Raw genomic sequence first — 20,793 nt, forward strand, 5'->3', positions numbered from 1 at the left:
CGAACCCCTTTCTTTCTCTCTCTAGAGAGGTAGAGTGGGGGAGCCAGTTAGGGCCGGCATTTCTCGCTTTCTCTCTCAATAACTGTATCGGAGCGTAACGGTGAAGACCATATAAAAGGCGGTTTCTGGCGGCGCCACCGGCTCTGTGGATTATCCTGCTAGAAGAAGAAGAAGAAGAAGAAGAAGGGATCGGAGGAACGGCGTGTTCTTGCCCCTGCTGGCGGAGGGGTTTGGATAGATACGATGGATCGAAGTGATATTCCGTCTGGTTTGAATCGGATCAAGACTAGGCGGATCCCTCGGGAAGACAGCTCCGGCGGGGATGATTCCCCTGTGCCGGCTGTTGCGCGGTCGGATCGCGCTGCTGGTACTAGTTTTGGAAGGCAGAAGGCTTCGGAGGGCAGAAAGACTGTCGATTCGAAAGGTTGATTTGTTGATTGATTGATTGATTGATTGATTGATTGATTTTGTACTCTCTGTTTTATGCTTCCGTGATCGGTTTTTGAATTGGAGCCGAAACTCCGCGTTTAGGTATATTGATACGGCCTTTTACTTCCTAGTATGTGCTGTGTTTCCTTGGTACTGGATTCCTGAACTGCTCGGTTGTTGAGTGTTGATGCATGCATGGTTTACGCGTTGATCTAGAGGCAAGCGATCCACGGAGAAGCTATTTTTAGTGTTCTGGTCGAAATACCTGATTCCTTTGTTTTATTTCGTTTAAATCATTATTTTAGAAAACTTGATGATGAACTCAGATTTATTTAGATCTGTAAGAGTGGGATCCACTTTTTTATGAACGCGAAATGGACTAATAAATATGAGTACTTATATGGGATCTTCTTTCGCATATTTTTCAGTTTATATTATTTAATTATTTGAAGAAATTTTCAGCTGTTTATACTAATAACAAAACTAATAACGCTGGACACCTCTTCTCAGCCTCATTGCATCCATATATCTTTACCTGACTTTAGATGTGACTGTGATGAACAATCATTGGGAATAAGTACTTTGTGGAAATTTGAAGTTGTCTCCTTTAAACTAAGTCCATCTTGCTTCTTGAGATCATGGTCTTTGTTCTAATTCGTCTGATCGATAAGACATTTCACATAAATTTGTTTAAGCTTCCTTTCATCTACCAGGTTTCCGCAAAGGAAAAAAGATTGCTCGGTGGTTTTCATCTTACCTCTTTGTCAACGACTCGATTAAGACGTCCCCAGAAAATGAGGTAAATTTTTGCTGAGAAATATTGGGAATCTCGAGAGATATATTCGTCATTAATTTTCAAAGTTCTTGTTGTATTGATAAATGCATACTTTTTGTTCAGTTAAAAAAAAGAGAAGCCATAACTTCATGTAAAGGTTTTTCAAACGATGGACAGTTCGTTGATTTCAAGGATGTTCAGGGTAATCGATCAGCCTATCAAAGAAAAGTACCAGACACAAAGAAGAGTTTCTCCCATGAATTAGGACCAAGAGGAGGGATTCGTCCCTCACATCCCCGGGCTCATAGCTATAGTGATCTGAAGGTACGCTGCCATTTCTATTGCGTTAGGCCTCCATGGCTCACTTCCTTTTCAATCTCTCAGAAGGAAATAGAAAATAAGGTTTCCTGCCCAAAAATGTCTCTTTCTTTCCAAAAAATATAATTTATTGAGAGTAGTTTTAAACCATGATTCTTCAGGAGTTGGTCGGATCGTTTAGCTCAAAGTGTCATGACGCCAAGGAAGTGGTCAATGTGGAGCTTGCTTTATTCGCCAGAGATCTTTCTGAGATTCTGCAGAAAGACCCTGTTATTGAGATTGTGCATCCTGTGGAGAACCTATTGCATCTAGCACGAAATTGCATGGAGATGTCTTGTGATGAGTTCCAAGAGAGTTGTGAAGGGATTGTTCAAGAACTTGCTGAGAAGAGACTAAGCTGCCAAGTTGATGTCTTGAAGCAGCTTCTGACTCGTATGCTCTTCATTTTGACTCGTTGCACGAGGTTAATGCAGTTTCAGAAAGACGGAGGTGCCATCAATGAGGATTCTCTTCACAAGTTGAAGTGGTGTCTTGAGAGGGTGCCGTCTGTTGAAATGGGCTGGTCAAAAAAGCCGGAAATCGCTCCTATGCGTCAGCATCAATATTCAGTGATCACCGAGGTCATAATTTTTCGTTTACCCCCTTTTTCTCATTTTTACCTTATTGGTACTAAAATTCTCATTTTTATTTCAGGCGGAATCTGATACTACCGATAGCAATGGGACTTGTGGGGCTAACGGTGAGTATCATCCTAAAGTGGCTGGTCTTCCCAAGTCCATTTTAGATTCACTTCCTGAACATGAAGAATCTTTAGATGAGGTAGATTCAGTAATCTGTAGGATATGTGAAGAGGATGTCCCCACAACCAGCTTAGAATCACATTCCTATATATGTGCTTATGCGGACAAATGTGATGTGGATGGAGTAGACCTGGATGATCGTCTGGGGAGACTGTCAGAAATTTTGGAGCAAATTGGCGAGTCTTATGCTCAGAACATCGACTTAGTTTGTAGTAGTCCAGAGATATCAAGAGTTCAGAATCACAATTCGGTCAATAGATCCATTAGTCAGTCCCCAAAGGTTCTCGAGTGGCACAGTAAGGGACTCCAAGGAATGTTTGAAGACCTCCATGAAATGGACACTGCATTCCTAGATGAGTCCATTATTTCCAACTTAAGTGGTCTCAAAGGTCACCTAAATATGAGACTCGCCTCTTCAAATGATAACATGACCTCAGCTTCGTCAAATTCAACTCCAAGGGCTAGTCATTTTGACCTATTTTGGTTAGAGCAAGGCAATACATCCCACGCAGAGGATGCAAATCAGGTGTGATGTTTTCATTTCAGTATAGCTCTTATAACCTTTTTCCAATCTTTCTCGAATGTGGTGGGATGAAATTCCCTGTATTTCATTCCGGTTGAATGATTTCCCCCCAGATCAACAAACTCGCTGAGATAGCTCGAAGAGTAGAGAGTATTGATTTTAAAATGGAAGGGGCTGTGGAAATTTTGGATATCTGCATGCAAAACTTGCGGAAAATTTTGTGCCAGTCTAAGATAAAAGCCCTTGTTGTGGACACATTTGGTAATCGTCTGAGAAACCTGTTGGAGTAAGTTTTTAACTGATTTATTTGTTTTCTTATTTATTTTAAAAACATTATAATGACATTTGAAGTTGTTGAATCAGGGAAAAATATCTCCTGGCCAACGAATGTAGAAGTCATAAGGGGTCTGATGAAGCTCTTCTGTATGAAGAAGGTGGACGGTCTTCTCGGGATCATTCTTTTCAGTCATCCACCTCAACTCCACACTCATCTCATAAAGAGCGGACAAGCATTGATGACTTTGACATAATCAAACCCATAAGCAGGGGGGCCTTTGGCGAGGTGTCTCTTGCACGAAAAAGAACCACCGGTGATTTATTCGCGATTAAGGTCGTAATCATTGGTTTATCAGTAAAATATCCTTGTAGGAAAGTTTGGAGTGGTTACATTTTCCGCTTCAATATTACATAATTCCCAATCCCTCTTCGTGGTATTTCTGTCATTTCCTCCTACGAGGGGTGATTTGGGTCTTTTCCTTTGCTGCAATTTCCTTTATCTAGTAGTAACCCTCCCTTCAAACGGTCAGGCAAGAGTAATAAATTTTTGCTTCCCGTTTACTATTTCTCTCTACAGGTGAAGTCCATCCCACCTCTTATCCCCTCACAGCAACACTATTCTGCCAAGTCACTCTCTCTCTCTCATCTTGGTGATGATCTACCACCATTGCTTCAATCCCTTAGTGTCACCATTGCCCCCAATCTTTTCTCTCTACAGCCCTCTCTTGAAGAAGGCAGCCAAGAGTAATAAAGTTTTGCTTCAACTTTTCCTATTTCTCTTTATAGGCGAAGTCCATCCTACTTCTTATCCCCTCTTGGCAACGACCATTTTCTATCATCTCGGTGATGATATGCCACCATTGTATCACTCCCTGAAGGTCCCTCCCTCTGGATCTGTCCTAAATCAAGGATCGTCCAGTCTTTACATCAACTCAATGTTCATTGGATAGGATCCCAACCAGGATCCTATCATATTCCATTAATAAATTGTTCATCTCTTTTAAATTTTACGTCTCTTTTAATTTGATATCATCGATCTATGTATGGAACTATCATATTTAAGATATCTAGAGTTTGGGCTAACTTTCGCACGGCTTGATTTTGTGCTTCATGGCAGGTGCTGAAAAAGCTGCACATGATACGGAAGAATGACATTGAACGGATACTGGCAGAGCGCAACATATTAATTACCGTCCGGAATCCATTTGTGGTGAGTGTGCTTTGTCTCCGTATTAAATATGAGGGTAAATTATTATTACGTAGTTTTATGTTGGTAACGATCAGACTTTTCTGCTTGTTCAGGTGCGGTTCTTCTATTCATTCACTTGTAGAGATAATCTGTACCTGGTTATGGAATATCTAAATGGTGGTGATTTATACTCGTTGCTTCGAAAAGTAGGGTGCTTTGAGGAAGACATTGCTCGTACTTATATTGCCGAGCTGGTCTGTGGCTCAAGCTTTCTCTTTTTGCGGTTTTCATTATAACCCCATTCAAAAATGTTTACTATATTACAAAATGTTTTATTTTAAACCATTGTCATTTTTTCCTTTTGTCAGGTTCTTGCATTAGAATATCTTCATTCTTTGGGAATTGTGCACCGTGATTTGAAGCCAGACAATATTCTAATTGCACGAGATGGGCATATCAAGGTCAGAAGATAAAACCTATTTTCGCATTCTTGAAACTGTCGCAAATTTGAAATTTTATTTTCTTGCGCATCTTCTCTTGCAAACGCAAAAGGTTCTATCACTTTCGTTGATAACACAGAATATATCACCCCATTTTATTTTTACAAAAATAATTATTGATATTATCCTTGCCAGCTGACGGACTTTGGTTTGTCAAAAATTGGCCTACTCAACAAAGCAGTTGATTTGTCTGGTTCTGGGTCAAGCAACTCTATACTTTTGGATCCAGGGAATATGCATGAATCCAGGGAATATTCTTCCAAAGAGCCTAACGAAAGTAGGCATTCTGCTGTTGGGACGCCAGATTATTTGGCCCCAGAAATTCTTCTCGGGACTGAACATGGTAAGAAACATTATCTATGAATCATTTAAAAAAATGTTCGTATAATGTTGAAATGATCTCATACTTTGGAAAAATATATTTCCTTCAGGCCATGCAGCAGACTGGTGGTCGGTGGGAATTATCTTGTTTGAGTTCATAACTGGAATTCCTCCTTTCTCTGCCGAGCTCCCTGAGGTGTTTTTACTTCAAGACTTATTGTTCTTTTATATAAGCTTTATGTTTACATTTATAATTCGAGAAACTTTTATTTATCTTAATGTGCTTTATTTTTATATATGTATATCATTATCTTGCAATATGGATATGGCTTCTGAGAAGTTTTTGATCTGGTTTTATTCCCGAACAGAGAATCTTTGAAAACATCTTGAACAGAAAAATTCCTTTGCCTGAGGTTCCGGAGGAGATGTCTTTTGAAGCTAAAGACTTGATCGAAAGGTTTGTTCTAAAATTTCCTCTGACCAAAATCTGGCAACCTATTTTTTCGATGCAAGAAAATTTTCGCATTAGGGTTTGTAGAATGTATACATACCAGCTACAGCAGAAGTAAAATAAGTATGTGTAAAACCAGAAAGGTCTATCCCTCAAATACCAGTTACAATATAATACCGCACCCTACCTCTGTGTCGAGCTCTATCCCGCAAACGAGATGTGGATATTGTCCATGGAAAGCGTGGCTATTAGTTCAGAGAAAATTTTCGCAGGAAGTCCTTCGGTGAAGATGTCTGCAGTCTGATCAGAAGAGCCAACAAATAAGAAACGAATTATGAGGGCTTACACTTTCTCCATGAGAAAATGTGGATCAATTGGGACATGCTTGGTCCTATCATGCAGTACGAGGATATTTGCAATTTCTGTTGCAGACTTTTTATCAAAATGCAAGTGAAGTAGACCATCAAATTAGACCTGGAGGCCTTCACAGATCCAAGATTTCAAGGATTCCTGATCCAGAGACATTCACAGATCGAAGATTTAGCTTCAGCAATGGATCTGGACACTGATAAGATCCCAAGGAGGAACCCTACCAAAGAGAGATCAGGAAGTGAGAGAGAAGACGAAGATAATGGCAGTTCTTCTCTCTGCTGGATGCAGCAGGGCCTCTCCTAGCCAGATGCTGCTTGGAAGATCTAAAAAACAACCAAATCCTTTGTAGAAACTCTAATCATACAGTATATGATACTTACTTATAGCAAATTAGAAATATATAGAGAATTTGGGCCCTGAGGATGTGACAGGAAAAATGGTCATCCAAACCTGACCCAATGGACCTGGACTTTCTCCGTCATCATTATAAATTATCTAAAGGATCTTTTCCAATACACCCCCTTGAGTGAGCTCCTTGTCCTCAAGGTGTTTGTCCCCCTAGCTGCTCGTTCATCTTCACTGCGTCATCCCACATTGCTTCGTCTTTTGGTTAGCACTTCCATTTTATCAAAACGCCCATACCTGTGAAGGAGGGCTGAGTATCCAGGACTTGGAAGGTGTGGTTGACTCCTGGAGCTCCAGCCTGTAGGCAACTGCTCCAACCCACTCTACAAACCTATACAGCCGCACGAACTTGGGCACGTGCTATATGGACATTAGAAGGTGTAGACCAAGTTCCCCATCTAGAATTCGATGTCCTGGAGATGCTTGTTTGTTGACCGCATCATCAGATCTGGGGCCCTCTGCAGGTGCACCTTCAGGAGATCCAACATGAGATCCAGCTCCATCAGGTGCTGGCCTAGGGGTTCCAGGGGAGGGTCCCCACCCTGCACCAGTGAGCATCAGGGGATCTCAGCCATAGACAACCTCAAAGGCGTCTTCTGCAGGGAGGTATGGAACCAGGTGCTGTAACTCAGCTTTGTGAGGGCAGCCAGCAATACCAGTCGTTTGGTCATTCTGAAGGGAAGTTCCTCTGATAATTCTCCAGGTGGCGGTTGACCACTTCGGATTGTTTATCAGTCTGTGGGTGATACGGTGAGCTTATTTTCCATGTGGTCCCTTGGAGACAATTAGACTTCTTCCAGAACAAGCTTGTGAAGATTTGATTCCGGTCAAAGACGATGGCCTTGGGCACAGCATTATCTCCTCTTTCGGTGATCCTTCCTGCCTTGAGTGACCAGATTTGGAATGCTTTTAGGCTGGGTGTTCATAATGGGCAGGCATCATTCATAAACCTGGCCTGGGATCATATCAACCCCCTCTCAGGCAAACATGACTGCTGCATCCTTGCCGAAGAGCTTGTGTCAAAGGCTCATGAAATGAGTAGATTTTCTGTCCCTGTCAATGACTAAAAGAATTGTATCTGAGTCTTGGGACTTAGGCAGATTATCACTGAAGTCCATACCGACTGGAGATGAGAGACAAGGCGATATGGTGAGAGGGGATGATCATTAGAGAAGGTTATCCCCGAGGGGTTAGGAGAGAGTAACAGATCAGAGACAAGGTAGATACCACCACATCAGAGGGAATTCTGGCTGAAGACCCAGTGAGGCGGTCGCAGAGATATCGGATTTCTGGGTGGTAGTTGAAGGCTCATGAAAGGAAAGGGACTGAGAGAGATAGAGACCCCGGATAGGTTGAGCTAATACTGACTTGCCTCATCATTTTTTATTACCCTGACTTTGAATGAGAGGGCGACAGATATTTATAGGCCCGGGGGAAATTTATCCAAGAAACAAAAGACCAAAATACCCTGAATGGCCTAAAGTACGGAAGATACCCTTGGGGGCATACTTTAGTATCAGTTTCCTCTAGCATGTTCTACACTCTTCGTTCATTTCTCATGTGTTCTCTCCCACAGGCTCCTTTCTCTGGACCCCAACCAGCGCCTTGGTGCAAATGGTGCCCCTGAGGTTTGTTTTCATGATACTTTCCTCTCTTGGATTTTCTCATGCTTCCATGTAATTTCAAGAATGGTTACCAATTATCCTAGAATTTATTCTTTTGCTTTTAACTGTGGTTCCTGGCTATGACAGGTGAAAAGTCATCCTTTTTTTAAGAAGGTGGACTGGGCAAACCTTGCCTTACAAAAGGTAAGAGAGGCTGCGGCACATTATCTATGATACTAGATGAAAAAATTAAATAATTTCATCTATATAAAAAATGGAGTACATCCATAGGCTCCATACCCTGTTCAAACGCATGCATCAAGGAAAGGTCATAAAAGATCAATCAAGAAATGAAGCATGCTTAGTAACAACTCGAAAAATTAGAAAAACAAAGTGAAAAAGGACGTATGTATTTTTCATCAATATACCTGGAATATAACCCCCAACATTTGTTTATCGTCCTAATAGGGTTCTAGAGTACCAAACCTATTGCTAAAATTTCTTCTCCAGATTTTTGTTGCATCTAAATAAAAGTGTGGAAAACCTAATTTTGTGATTTATATCATCCTTTTACTGAAGAAAAACCATAAAAGATTCCTTCATCAATTATATGACTCTAAAATAGCTAAAATAGAAATCAATAGCGTAGACAGAAATAGATCTACATCCGAAGCCTGGAATGTCTTTAAATTATTTAAATATATTAAATTATTTAAGTATATCAACTTTTTTAAGTGGTAAAAATTACAATTTTTCTATACCCTTTGTGATTTGTATTACCATTCCAGGCTGCATTTGTCCCAAATCCTGAAAGTGCTGATGACACAAGCTATTTTTTGTCACGGTATTCGTCAACCTCTTTGCATTACCAGAATTTAAGTGACTGCCTGTCTGAGGCAACAGATTCAAGCTCTCCCTACGATAACGAGGTCAGTGAATGCAAAACTTCATTTAAAGCATCATTTGCAAACTCCTTTTTTTGTAAATCTTATCTTCACTAGTCTTCTCGAGTCTTAATTTTAAGAACTGAAATTTAATATTATGAGATGCTATCTAATTGTCAGTGAATGCAAAACTTCATTTTTTCTATAGCATCACTTGGAAACTCCTTTTTTTGTAAATATTATCTTCACTAGTCTTCTCGAGTCTTAAATTTCAAGAACTGAAATTTAATGGGGAAAATGCTATCCAATTGTCTCCCTCTGAAACCGAGACCATTTTCTTTGTGTTGTTCCATCTCGTGTTTGACCAATAATGCCTAGTAAATTTATTTTGATACGAGCACTCAGACTTTATAATAATTTAGTGTTATTCTCTCCCTGTGAAATCTGCCTTCATTTTAATTCAATAATTGTAGTACAACGTTAAAAGATTCTCCGGAATCTCTATTTAAGTCAATCACTCTGGCTTCTTATTTTCTTCATGTTCTCGACTTTCAGGGGTCCCAACAATGTGAATGGAGGGACTTTTCCAGTTCCCAACATGTCAATCTTTCCACGATCAACTTCTCTTTTAAGGTGAAATTTATTGTTGGATCATCCAGTCAAATGTTTATTCTGACGGCTCTCGCCATCTTATTTGGCAGAATCTTTCCCAATTAGCATCAATGAATTACGACGTACTGATTGAAAGTGGAAGATTACCAAAATCTTCAACCCCATTGAAAGGTCCGAATTCTCGACCTTAGTCCTCTCTCTCGTTCTCCATTATTCGCATTTATATTGGGTTTACCATGTTTGGGCCCACAATTTTTCCGAATCAGCGTAGTTCCTTCGACTTACTTCACACCATCTAGAAGATACGACCACATGGCCAAGATTCATGTACAGTCAACTTATACATAGTAAATAATGAAATATGATGTTCATAACTTTATCTGGTTACCAAGGAGCCTGATTTTGACTTGTAGCATAGGTTCAGCCTGATTAGATCAGGTAAGCGTCCATCTTATGACAGGAATTTTCAGGATAATTTAAAGTTCAGACTATAGAGTTTGAACTATCCGTAGAGTTTTCATATATAGCTTTTTTTTTCTTAGTTTATTTGAAATATAGTTCATTTTAATTAAGACCCAAATGATTACCTCGAAAATTTAAGCACTAAACAAGTCTCCTTTTTTTGGTTCAAAAAAAATATTTTGGAAAATGAAAATAAAATATCTTTGATATTCAATAGTATATTCGAATGAAAATAAATGTTGCCAATTCTTATTTGTCATGTATTGAGAGCTACATCAATTAGACTTATCATTATACATTCCCATTGTTAACAAATGATAATGTTCAATATAATTATTGAATGACTGGTTAAGTATGGTTTTTTTTTGAACTATAACTGGTTAAGTACGGTGAGCTCCGTTAAAACTTTTTTGATAAAGACTAATTCTGAACAACATTGTAGATGTTTTATTTTCTTCATCTTGTTATATTAAGAGTTAACATCCAACTTAAGTCAAAGAGTTTTTAGATTAAACTTCCTGTCGTATATTGCTCATCGGGAAAGACTCAACATTATTGATGCGCATGTCTCAGTTTTTGGGATGTTAGAAGATTTGAAATTCACAGTTGAGGATGACTAAACTCATATTATGCAAGTAAATTCGAGTTTATTTAAATGATTTTTTAAAATTATTCGAATTTATTTGAATCTCCTTGAGTTAAATGTGGTTTTATTTGAATAGGTAATGAGATATTTAACGTTGAATAACTTTTTGAAGAAGTAGAAATCTGTGAGATATTGCTAAATGAGAAATTTAAATGATCAAGCTGAATAATATCTACGGTTATTTTAAAATTAATTTGTTTTTATTTTATTCATTGCCTTGCTCAACAGCGTGGGGTTAAGTATGCTGAGAAAGTAGCTAAATCTTGGAAAATTATAATAAAGGGAACCTAAGTATTGGTAAGGGCCAACTAAAAACTCATCTTGGTGAAATTAAAGAGGGGAGGATAATTAGGTACTTAATACAAACTCTTAAGTAATTATCTTTTTATAAACTCATTATACAATGATGAGAGTTATATTGAATACATATATCGTTATACAATGATGAAAGTAATACTCAGTCTCAGTATCAAACTGATCAATTCATCATTAATAATGTCAAAACACCAATCATCAATAATTCCGTCCATCCTTAAATACACCAATCATCCATCCGCCATCTACGATCAATATATTGGCAATTCAATATGCCAAATGAGGTTTGACATAGGGATGATAAAAATCATCCAAATCATTTAAGGACAGTTGACCAGGATATTTGAAATTATACACCATTTAATATAGCATTAATAAACAAAATAAAATATAGAACGTGCACTTAACCTTTGCTTTGAGAAAAAATTAAGCTGCTGCAATTTGACAGCCCCACATGATTAGGACCTAATGATAAACAAAGACCCCGCCTCAATTTGTGATTGATTCTAATTTAATTCATTACATTTTGAGATTACCTCATAATTAGGGTTTGACAGTCCTGGTTCAGTCCGGGTTTCTAGCAAAGACCTGAACTTTCCCTCAATTCTGGTCCAGCTCCCGTTCGTTCATATTTTGTGCCGGTCCAGTCCGGTCCCAGTCCGATCGTCAAACACGAAGTACAATATTATGTTGAGGGTCCGGTACAAATTTGTAGCGATATAATGAGCTATAGAACTGCTCGTAATGAATGCCTCATTGCTTTTTTTTTCCATTCAAAGTTTTGCAAAAAAATATTTAATAAATATTTAATTACATACTTCTGGTTCGGTTTGACACATGGATCTAAACCTGCCTTACCAATCGGTCCACCCTCAAATAGTGGACCTATGGTCCTGGTTCGGTCCACTCTGACTGGTCTTCAATCCTAAATGTCCAACTCCACTCATAAGGTAATTTGTAATCACATTTCTGGATCATCATTACTCTCGTGCCTGACAACCTTGCATGAGGTACTTATTGTTTGAATTACATTAAATATTTTATGATATCCAGATCCTATCTAAAATTCCAGCACAGCTGCTAAGCCTGCCTACCCAAATCACAATGACCAATAGCTAGTCAAAATAGTGATGCACTAGGTTATATCAATCAATCTAGTGTATCACTCAATAATGTCATAAAAGGTTATTCTATGGACATTGGTCTCAATATCTTAAACCAGACCAACCGATATCCAACATAAGAAGAAATTTTGACGGATTTAGATTTTGATATTCAATATCAGTTTGCATCTGGTTACTGTAGCAGATATCAGATACAGGTTGTATGAACCACCCCATTTTACAGTTTTCTTTAATGAAATGACAATCCATTTCAACATGTTTTACCCTATCATGATGTACCAGTCTTGATTCCAGACTTGTAATTTTAAGCTCAGGTACAATTTTAAGCTCGTCAGGTACAATTTCAACATGATGTACCAGTTTTGATTCCATTTCAACATGTTTTTCAATACATCAGGTACAATTTTAAGCTCGTCCAGAATTTCCTTGATCCAGTGTGTCAGAAATACTTTTCAATATCCAATCAACATCAATTATTCATTCCAGGTTACTCAATACAGTGACCTCTAACTGCTTGAACTAATATAAACACTGAAGGGAGCGCAATTTTTTTGAATAAAAAGAGGGAAGATCACCCGATACCGGTGATCAACCCCAATCAAATAATATATATGATCATGAAATACACGACAGACCAGAGTGATCTTCTTTCTGTCCTTCACTCCCTACGAGACCAGTTAAAAAAGAATAATGTTTCCTAATAAATCGCAACGACTATTTGTGATCTTCCGATCACTTTCCACATATGCTGAGTGAGGGCATTGAAATTGGAAGCATGGAAATATCAAGTAATAAAAAATAAAGAAGTAAAAAAGTTCTTCTGAGAAGGCTAAAGAAAAAGAGGAAAATTTTCATATAATACAGTCTAAAAAAAGAGAAAAGCATGTATTGATTTTTTTTATGAACCTAACCTCAGCCATCATAATCGTCCTCAGAGAACTTGGCCTCAGAGTAGTACACGGCGGTGACGAGATTCCCCCCAAATTTCCGCCCATTAAGACCCATCCGTGCCCTGGACGCGCTGTCCACATCTTCGTACTCCAAGAACACCTGCCACGTAACGGGAAATTCAGTTTTCTCTTGGTAATTAGTCCTTTCTATTAATCCCAATGAAATCGAGCAGGAGATAAGCAAATTTAATTAGATAATTTACTTTGCCAACGCCAGGGACGGAATCCCCATTGGGACTAGGCCGGGGAATGACGACCTTAACTAGCATCCCTGATCACGGACAGAAACATTAGACCAAATATGATAAGTAATATTAGTTATCCAATTTATTCTGAAATATTTGGATTTTTTTACCATATTTGCTTCCTTCAACCCTCATGTCCTCGAGAATGTCCTCATACTCATCATCATCCTTCAGTTCATCGGCAGTGACCACCTGGGTGAGACATAGAACCTTGGTGGGAAGCACGCCCGGGTTTAAAATCAGCTGCTTCTGTGCCACAAACAGATTCATTATGCAAAAAACATAAGACTCTTTGATTCTTATATAAAAAAAATCACATTTGAAGGATTGTTCTTTTTTGAAAAACAATTGAAGGATCATAATGATCAAGTATTCTTGGGATAAATCCGTTGCACTATTAACATATCTCGCTGAGGATGGAGGACCATGCTGAATTCTTCATCGCCGTTGCCATCCATGTTTGGGCTCGGAGGAATGACAAATGACGATTTGGTACCAGCAGTAGACAAAGATGACAATGGCGGCTCTTGGAAACTGGATGAAGAATCATCAAAATACACTCATCATCTTCATCGTTAACACCAAAAGATTCATCGTCATCCATGTTCGGCTTGGACGAATGACTATGACAATTTGTCATCTGATGAGGATGATGATGATGACAGCTATTGGAAACCAGATGACGATGAAGATAAATTACTATCCAACCCTCGTCATCTTCCCGGTTGACACCGAACTAAGATTGGAAGATGGTGACGATTTTGCAATCATCATCCCAAAATATCGTCATTGTCATCCATACTTGGGCTTGGACAGATGACAACGATGAAGATGATGATGATGATGAAGACTCATCAACATCACCGTAATTGTCGCAGAAGCCCAACTTTAGCAACACCATTACTCAAGATCAAAGGGAACAACTGATGGTTATCTCAGAATAATATTTCCACCGGAGAAATAAATATAACTTACATATCTAACAATACAATTACTAGATAATAAACGGAATTCATTTCGATGATATAGAAACATTATGTTTTTTTTAAGAAAACAGTTATCTTATGTTGACCAGTGAAATCAATAAATGAACTACAACAGAAACTGATGGCAGGTTAATAGAATTACCTGGAGGGCAACCTGTTGCTGAGCGTGGAGGAGGATACTCTCCTGCTCGGGCCGGGCTTGAGTGGCGCCCTGGATGGCCCTGCGGACGGTGAGTGTCTTGTCCCCCATCTTGATGCCATTGAGGGCGGCACAGGCGATGTCAGTGACGGCAGGGTCTTGATACACACAGAAGGCGTAGCCTTTGGAGTTGCCAGTCTCTCTGTCCTTCACTAAGTTGAAACCCCGCAATGGGCCGAAAGACTCTAGCAGCTCCCTGATCTGGTCCTCAGTAAAGTAGTAGGGAAGCCCACCAACGAATATCCGGTCTGGACCCTCCAGAGCCCCCGCCGCTCCCAGGCTCAGCCCCACAGCAGCCAGATTCAGGTTTGGGCTTGGCTGGCTTGGGCCAAGAGCCGCAGCGAGAGAGGGGTTATAATCGCTCGGCCTCCTTACCTTCACAGGTGCACCCTGTTCATGATGACAGACCTTATCATCAATCATTCTGAGCTAGGGTTTGGCACATACCCGTTGGCATCAACTGTCATTGACGCCAACATCAACAACGGTCCATGAGGATAAGATGCTATGGACCTTGACATGTTGACATGACACCAAAGCGGTTGACGATCAATGTAACTAGAATTGAACTAAATCCAACTGATGACAGTTGAGTGTCAACCACCTGCGATGTCCAATCAACATCAACATTGCCCATCATTTATGACCTCATCAATGTCATCGTCATTGACAACCACCATAAAAATCAGCAATGTGGTCAAAAACATCAACGAGGTTTGTAGAGCCCTTCTGCGACGTTGACTTGTGTTTTTTTTCTTTTCGTGGGGGAGTCATACCTCAAAGATTATACCGTCCAATGACATGGCGTTGCTGGCCTCTTCAACTGATCTCATCTCCACGAACGCAAACTTCTTATCATGGTTGATATAAACATTAACGACAGCATCACCTGGGCAGAGAGAAAACATTTTCCTTTAAAAATAAATTAAAAAGGAAACTTTTTTATTTAGTAAGTTTGCAACAGACCTGGACCAGCAGTGTTCCCCCCTATTACGGCCATGACCTGATTGAAGAATGATGCCACCGACTGCCAATGTTATTTTACCAAAAAGGTAAGATTCAGATGGTTGACTGAATGGATTCTGATAACTCAAATAATTTGAGGGAAAAAAAGTAACCTGTTCATTTGCTGTGGGTGAAAGACCACCAACGTATACCCGCCTTGCATGTCGAGTTGCCTAAGAGGGAAAAAACACATTCATCTTTTGACCAAGGATCGTCATGAAAACAAACTGATGGAAGAAAGTCATGTATTACCTGTTGCGTCATTGCTTGGACAGGCACCAAAGGGATGGTCGGAAACTGATCAAGGATATAAATACTTTTAAGTATAAAAAATCAATTAACAAAAGAATGCAATAGAGAGATAAGCAAGGAAAAATCAGACGCGATCGCACCTGTCCAGGCATCATAAGATTTGGAAACATTCCAGGAATAGCAGGTGTGATTGCCGGCATTTGAACTACAAATACAAGATACAAATGATAAGTTCAAGAAATAAATGGAATTAGAAAAATATTTAGTTCAAGCATAATCATCTACATCACTATACATGATTTCCCTAATTTATTGGAGGGCATGCCCTCATTTTCTCGAGGAATTGATCAAAGTGAAAAGACAGCTTATTATCAAGTGCGGGAGGAAATTTTTGCAAGACTACCAAAAAGCCATTATTTTGCCTGCTGAAGACGAACAAGATCCATGAAACTGGTGCCCTGATTCCTCCTCCTACATAATAGCTACAGTAGTCGGCTCAGGCCCAGTGGCAGCACAGTGGGACATGTGGCGCAAGATTACCTTTTTCAACAACATAAAGACACAGGAAGACAAACAAACAACCAAAGACAAGAAAAAAACCAAAGTGGCTTTCAGTATCGGGATAACTTCACATAAAATTTTAAAAAATTAACTGAGAAGCGCTCCCATGAATAATTGTCGACAAATAAAGAATGGAAGGCGTAGCTTACCCAAACAACCCTACGCAATTCATATGAAAGAACCTTCCTCTAGCTACAAGAAATGAAGATGTTCAGAGAAAATATAGAATGCGCAGATAGGGGAGACAATTACCAGCAGCAGTAAGAACAGCAACCATCGAACTTGCAGGAGGAGCCATGTCAAATCCACTGATCCTTTTACTGCTCAATTTTTGCAAGATTATGAATTATTATTTGAAAACGTTAATAAATAACATGAAAACAAAAAATAGCAAACTACACTCAGGAGAAGGGATGCCCAAGTGCAACAATTAACGTTCGTATCTTACGTGATTTTGAAGATGATGAATTGTGAAGGAAAAGAGAGCTTTTGAGAAGCTATAACCTATCTTTTCGGGTTAGGAAAAAAGATAGAAGATCCAAGGGTGGCTCAAATATTTTTAAAGTTTCCACTTTTGTCAGAGGACGCAACCTTAGACTGGAAAAAGGAAACAGAATGTGGGCCACCATTATTCGTCCAGATATAGTCCCAATAGTCTGTGTCACATAAAGCTTACTTTGGGCTATTTATTTTGTCTTTTTCTAAAGAAATTTATGAGCGACTTAAAAAAATAAAGCCAAATTCAATTAGGGTTGGCTGACAATGACGAACTCGTCATTGTCATCCCCAAATTTTGACACAGTCATCTAAGTTTGGGCTTGAACAAATGACGATGACATTGTTAAATGCTCCATCTCATTTTGGAAATTAATTGAAGACAAAGACGATGGTTCAGCATACATAACGTTAAATATTCAAATGTATAGAGAAAGAGAAGAAAAAATGGCGCAAATAAAAGGGATGGAGTTTTTTTTTTAACAATAAAAGGGATGGAATAAGGATAAGGAAGCATCTCATTAAGTCGTGTAAGAGATTAACCCAGGAAAAAAGGTGGTTCAACATCCCAAACCTTTTTATCATTGAATGTACAAAAAGTTCTTGCAAGAGACATAATCTTGAAAATCGCAGCTGACCTTTTAGACCTTGAACGAGAACGTGAACGTGACCGTGATCTTGATCTGCGGTCAGACTTACTCCGTGAACGGGAACGAGATCTATTCCTATGACGTCCTCTTTCTCTGTCATGATCTTTATGCCTGAGATAGGTGAAAGGAGCAAAGTAAGATAAAATAAAATATAAAAAAAAACGGATCAGCGCAAGACTTGCATAAAAATCTCGTAATTTGAAAGTGGATCCAGTAAAAGGATGTGTCCCATTAAGAAGTCATGAATACAAAGAAAGAAATATTTTAAGATTAAATTGGCCACAGCAATCAAAATGAAATAACTCAGTCCTATACATTAACCAAAAGAAAATTAAAACATCAAAAAAACTGCGAAACTACAGACAATATGAAAGCATACTTTAAAATAATAAAACATTCAGAAATTTAGATCAAGAACCTCTCACGATCACTGCTCCGGCGATGTTCTTTATCTTCCGATCCGTGTCTACTGCGTTCTCTCTTATCTCTTTTATCAGAGTAATCCCGGTGACTACGGTCCCGTTCCTTGTCTCTGTCTCTCCCTCTATCATCATCTCTTTCCCGCTCTCTTAGGCGTTCACTGTCTCGAGACCTACCACGATCTCCGTCGTGTCCGTTGTCATGATCCTTTGATCGCGTCCTGCTTTTCTCCCTCTCCTTCTCCTTACTTCTGCTTCCTGAGCTTCGAGAATCATTCTGCACGTACCAGAGAAAGTAAGAAACCTCATCAAATCATCCCAACAGTGCGTATAGATAGCTTCACCAAACCAAAACATAAGCGTGATTAACATGAAGGAATTTTTCAAGGAAGCTGGCCAAAAGAAGTAAAGGGCAGAAAACAATGATTAGGAAAACAACATTCTTCACATTAATGCAAAGAAAATTGACAGACCAAAAGAACCCAAAGAGTGTCCAAATACTGACGAGATAAAAGCATATTTTTGGAACAAGAATCTAATCGGAAATTTGATTTAAGCACCCGAACGATCTCCTCAGCCGAGTGAGCAAGAGCAGCACAAAAATATACCACACAAATACAAAATCAGAGTAGAATAGAATATCCGCATCGGTTCCAAATTTTCTTTAAAAAAAAGGGCATTGGCTCCAAATTGATCTGAATCATTCACTCCGCGCAATAGCTTAACAGGAACAAATGAAATGAAGCGGCAAATCATTATCCTGAGATTTAACGTACGACCACAAATACAATATCTAAATAGAGTAAAGAATCGGAATTGATTCCTACGTGGTGTAAATCACCCACGTAACCTGACAACAGAACAGGAACCAACAAATGATGCGCCAAGTCATAAACCTAAGATTTAACGTACGATCACAAATACAATTATCGAAATAGAATAAAATATCAGAATACAATTCGGTGAAAATCATCCACTCCACCTGCCAACAGAACAGGAACAAACGAAATGAAACGGGAAATCATTGACATGATATTTAACGGGTAACCGCAAATACGAGATCAAATCGTATACCGAATCGGAATTGAATCCAACGCGATGCAAATCATCCGCTCCAAGTCCAAGAGATAGCATAACGATACCAAATTAAATGATGCGACAAATGTTTAAACCCACTTTAAACATCAAAATATCGATAGATTACCGCTTCCTGACGATGTCGGGATGGCGAGGAAGCTGTTCCGAAGGTCTCCTCTCGATATCCTTCTCCATTCCCTTCGTAGGCCCCTTCGAAATCCCCCATTTTCCCCTGCTCTGAATCGCCTAGAACAGCCGATCTCTTCTAGGTCTTGAGCTCTTATTTATTTTTTATGCAAGAAAGAAGAAGACAGTTTGGAATGGGCCGAATGAGCCCATTACCACTCGTTTAGGCCCATTAAGGCAAATACAGTGTTAATTTTGTCACCTACGTGCTGGTATTATGGTGCCACCATTAAGAATACTGATCCAAAACTAGGCATCTGATATCAATATCAATATCAATATCGTTTATCATTTCACAGCAGTTTCTTTATTTATCAATTATTCAGTACTTGTCATCCGATATCGGTTATGTTATCCGTTATGGGTTCGTTATCGATTGCCATTTTGCAGTTTACTAGAATCTCGTGTTTCAGGAACAGATATCGGATGTCAATAATTGTATGGGTATTGAGCCACTATGCATATTTCACATTTTATTAGCCCAATACGTATTTTATGTGTGCATAGTGCCAGTATTCATTTAAAAAACTTAGGAGCTCTCAGTTAAGACTTTGTTACCTAAGAGCATGTGATGGTGAGGCAGAGCTCGAATGACGAACTGAGGCGAGCTTCTCTAGGGCAAGACGGTGGTGCGATGGTGACTCGACGATGAGTCGGTGACAGAGTTGTGACGGAGGATTGATCTTTTTTTAATTTTTGTTTCATAGTATTTTCATATATAATTTTAAAAATTAAATTACCCATTTTTCCATATTCTGGGTGTGTTTGTAATCTAAATGTATTTTTACTTTATTGTTTGATTGTGAAAGCTAGTGTAAAATTTACTCACCAGATCTATGTCAATGATGTCTCTACAAGGTAATCTATATATATCTTCTTAGTTTCTTGTTTAACTGTTGTAATCTTATAAAATCATACATCATCATAAACAGGTCTTAAATTGAAGTTAGTGATATTCTTAACTCTACAATTATTCCTACTTTCTGCAGGCTTTAATTTTGCAAGCTTTATCTCATCTTATTTACTTTCTCATCTTATTTTGGAGGCTCATTTTCGCTCTGGAACCTGACGTTAAATGGTTTCATAAATGCAGATTCTGTGGGACAATGTAATAGTGGTAGATTATGTATTTCCTTTCAATTGCTTCTCAATTTTGGCTCTATGATCAAATTATTTGCATGTTTTGTCATCCATAACAATGATGATGATGGGGCAATGAAGACAAGATGACAACTTGTCTTCATGATCTATCATTTGAACTTGCAAATGTGAGGCAATGATGATACCAGCTGATCTTCTTCGAGAGACAATGACAATGATGACTCATCATCGCCGCACATCGGCAGGTTTGGATGATGTAGATGAGTCATCATCATTATTGTGATTGTGACTACGATTTCAGGGTATTTACTATGAAATTTCATCATTTAATGTGTTATTTCAAATTTCAGCGGACCATGAATATGTCGAGTTTATTTTGGGTATATACATCTATTTAATGTATATATTTTATTACGTGTGACATGTGGATATACATATTTTATTGCGCAATTTTTCATCAATTACGAGTATCTTAATGAAAATAAAAAAAATGTATCATTTATTTTGAATTTCATATAATATTTCTCAAATTGGTTTTTTTACAGTATCGAATTTCCAAAATAAAAGGACCCATCAATCTAGCAAAATTACATATGTCCTACAAACCAATCACACATTTGACATATCTTCAGCACTCATTAAAAAAATCATATTTATTAGT

General features: G+C 38.7%; 2 protein-coding genes across 10 annotated transcripts; one reads left to right on the top strand and one right to left on the bottom strand.

The window, feature by feature from the left end:
* Positions 1 to 35: 35 nt before the first annotated feature.
* LOC144711594 (Protein kinase superfamily protein) lies at positions 36 to 9,836 on the top strand. 3 transcript variants are annotated; one of them, XM_078585569.1, is made up of 18 exons: positions 39 to 424; positions 1,143 to 1,228; positions 1,328 to 1,528; positions 1,684 to 2,142; positions 2,216 to 2,848; positions 2,959 to 3,131; positions 3,209 to 3,455; positions 4,239 to 4,331; positions 4,424 to 4,564; positions 4,679 to 4,771; positions 4,946 to 5,153; positions 5,242 to 5,327; positions 5,500 to 5,588; positions 7,936 to 7,987; positions 8,111 to 8,167; positions 8,752 to 8,892; positions 9,403 to 9,480; positions 9,549 to 9,836. In XM_078585569.1, exons 1-18 carry the CDS (start codon positions 244 to 246, stop codon positions 9,648 to 9,650), a joined length of 3,120 nt encoding a protein of 1,039 aa, XP_078441695.1. In that variant the 5' UTR covers positions 39 to 243; the 3' UTR covers positions 9,651 to 9,836. The 3 variants fall into 3 exon arrangements, 2 of the variants coding, with proteins under 2 accessions (XP_078441696.1, XP_078441695.1); XM_078585570.1 differs by lacking the exon at positions 8,111 to 8,167 and having other exon boundaries at positions 37 to 424; XR_013583621.1 differs by lacking the exons at positions 7,936 to 7,987; positions 8,111 to 8,167 and having other exon boundaries at positions 36 to 424; positions 9,549 to 9,611.
* Positions 9,837 to 12,773: 2,937 nt separating this feature from the next.
* LOC144711596 (splicing factor U2af large subunit B-like) lies at positions 12,774 to 19,106 on the bottom strand. Of its 7 annotated transcripts, none has more exons than XM_078585575.1 (13): positions 18,973 to 19,106; positions 17,768 to 18,045; positions 17,338 to 17,460; positions 16,457 to 16,524; positions 15,784 to 15,848; positions 15,644 to 15,688; positions 15,505 to 15,564; positions 15,353 to 15,413; positions 15,163 to 15,275; positions 14,330 to 14,776; positions 13,312 to 13,444; positions 13,160 to 13,227; positions 12,774 to 13,056 (listed from the first exon to the last, which is right to left on the bottom strand). In XM_078585575.1, the coding sequence occupies exons 1-13, from the start codon at positions 19,069 to 19,071 to the stop codon at positions 12,919 to 12,921; spliced, it is 1,698 nt and encodes a 565-aa protein (XP_078441701.1). In that variant the 5' UTR covers positions 19,072 to 19,106; the 3' UTR covers positions 12,774 to 12,918. The 7 variants fall into 7 exon arrangements, with proteins under 7 accessions (XP_078441701.1, XP_078441699.1, XP_078441698.1 ...); XM_078585573.1 differs by having other exon boundaries at positions 13,312 to 13,447; XM_078585572.1 differs by having other exon boundaries at positions 13,312 to 13,450.
* Positions 19,107 to 20,793: the final 1,687 nt, after the last annotated feature.

This window comes from Wolffia australiana, chromosome 14 (assembly GCF_029677425.1).
Source record: "Wolffia australiana isolate 7733 chromosome 14, ASM2967742v1".
In the NCBI taxonomy this organism is placed as follows: Eukaryota; Viridiplantae; Streptophyta; class Magnoliopsida; order Alismatales; family Araceae; genus Wolffia; species Wolffia australiana.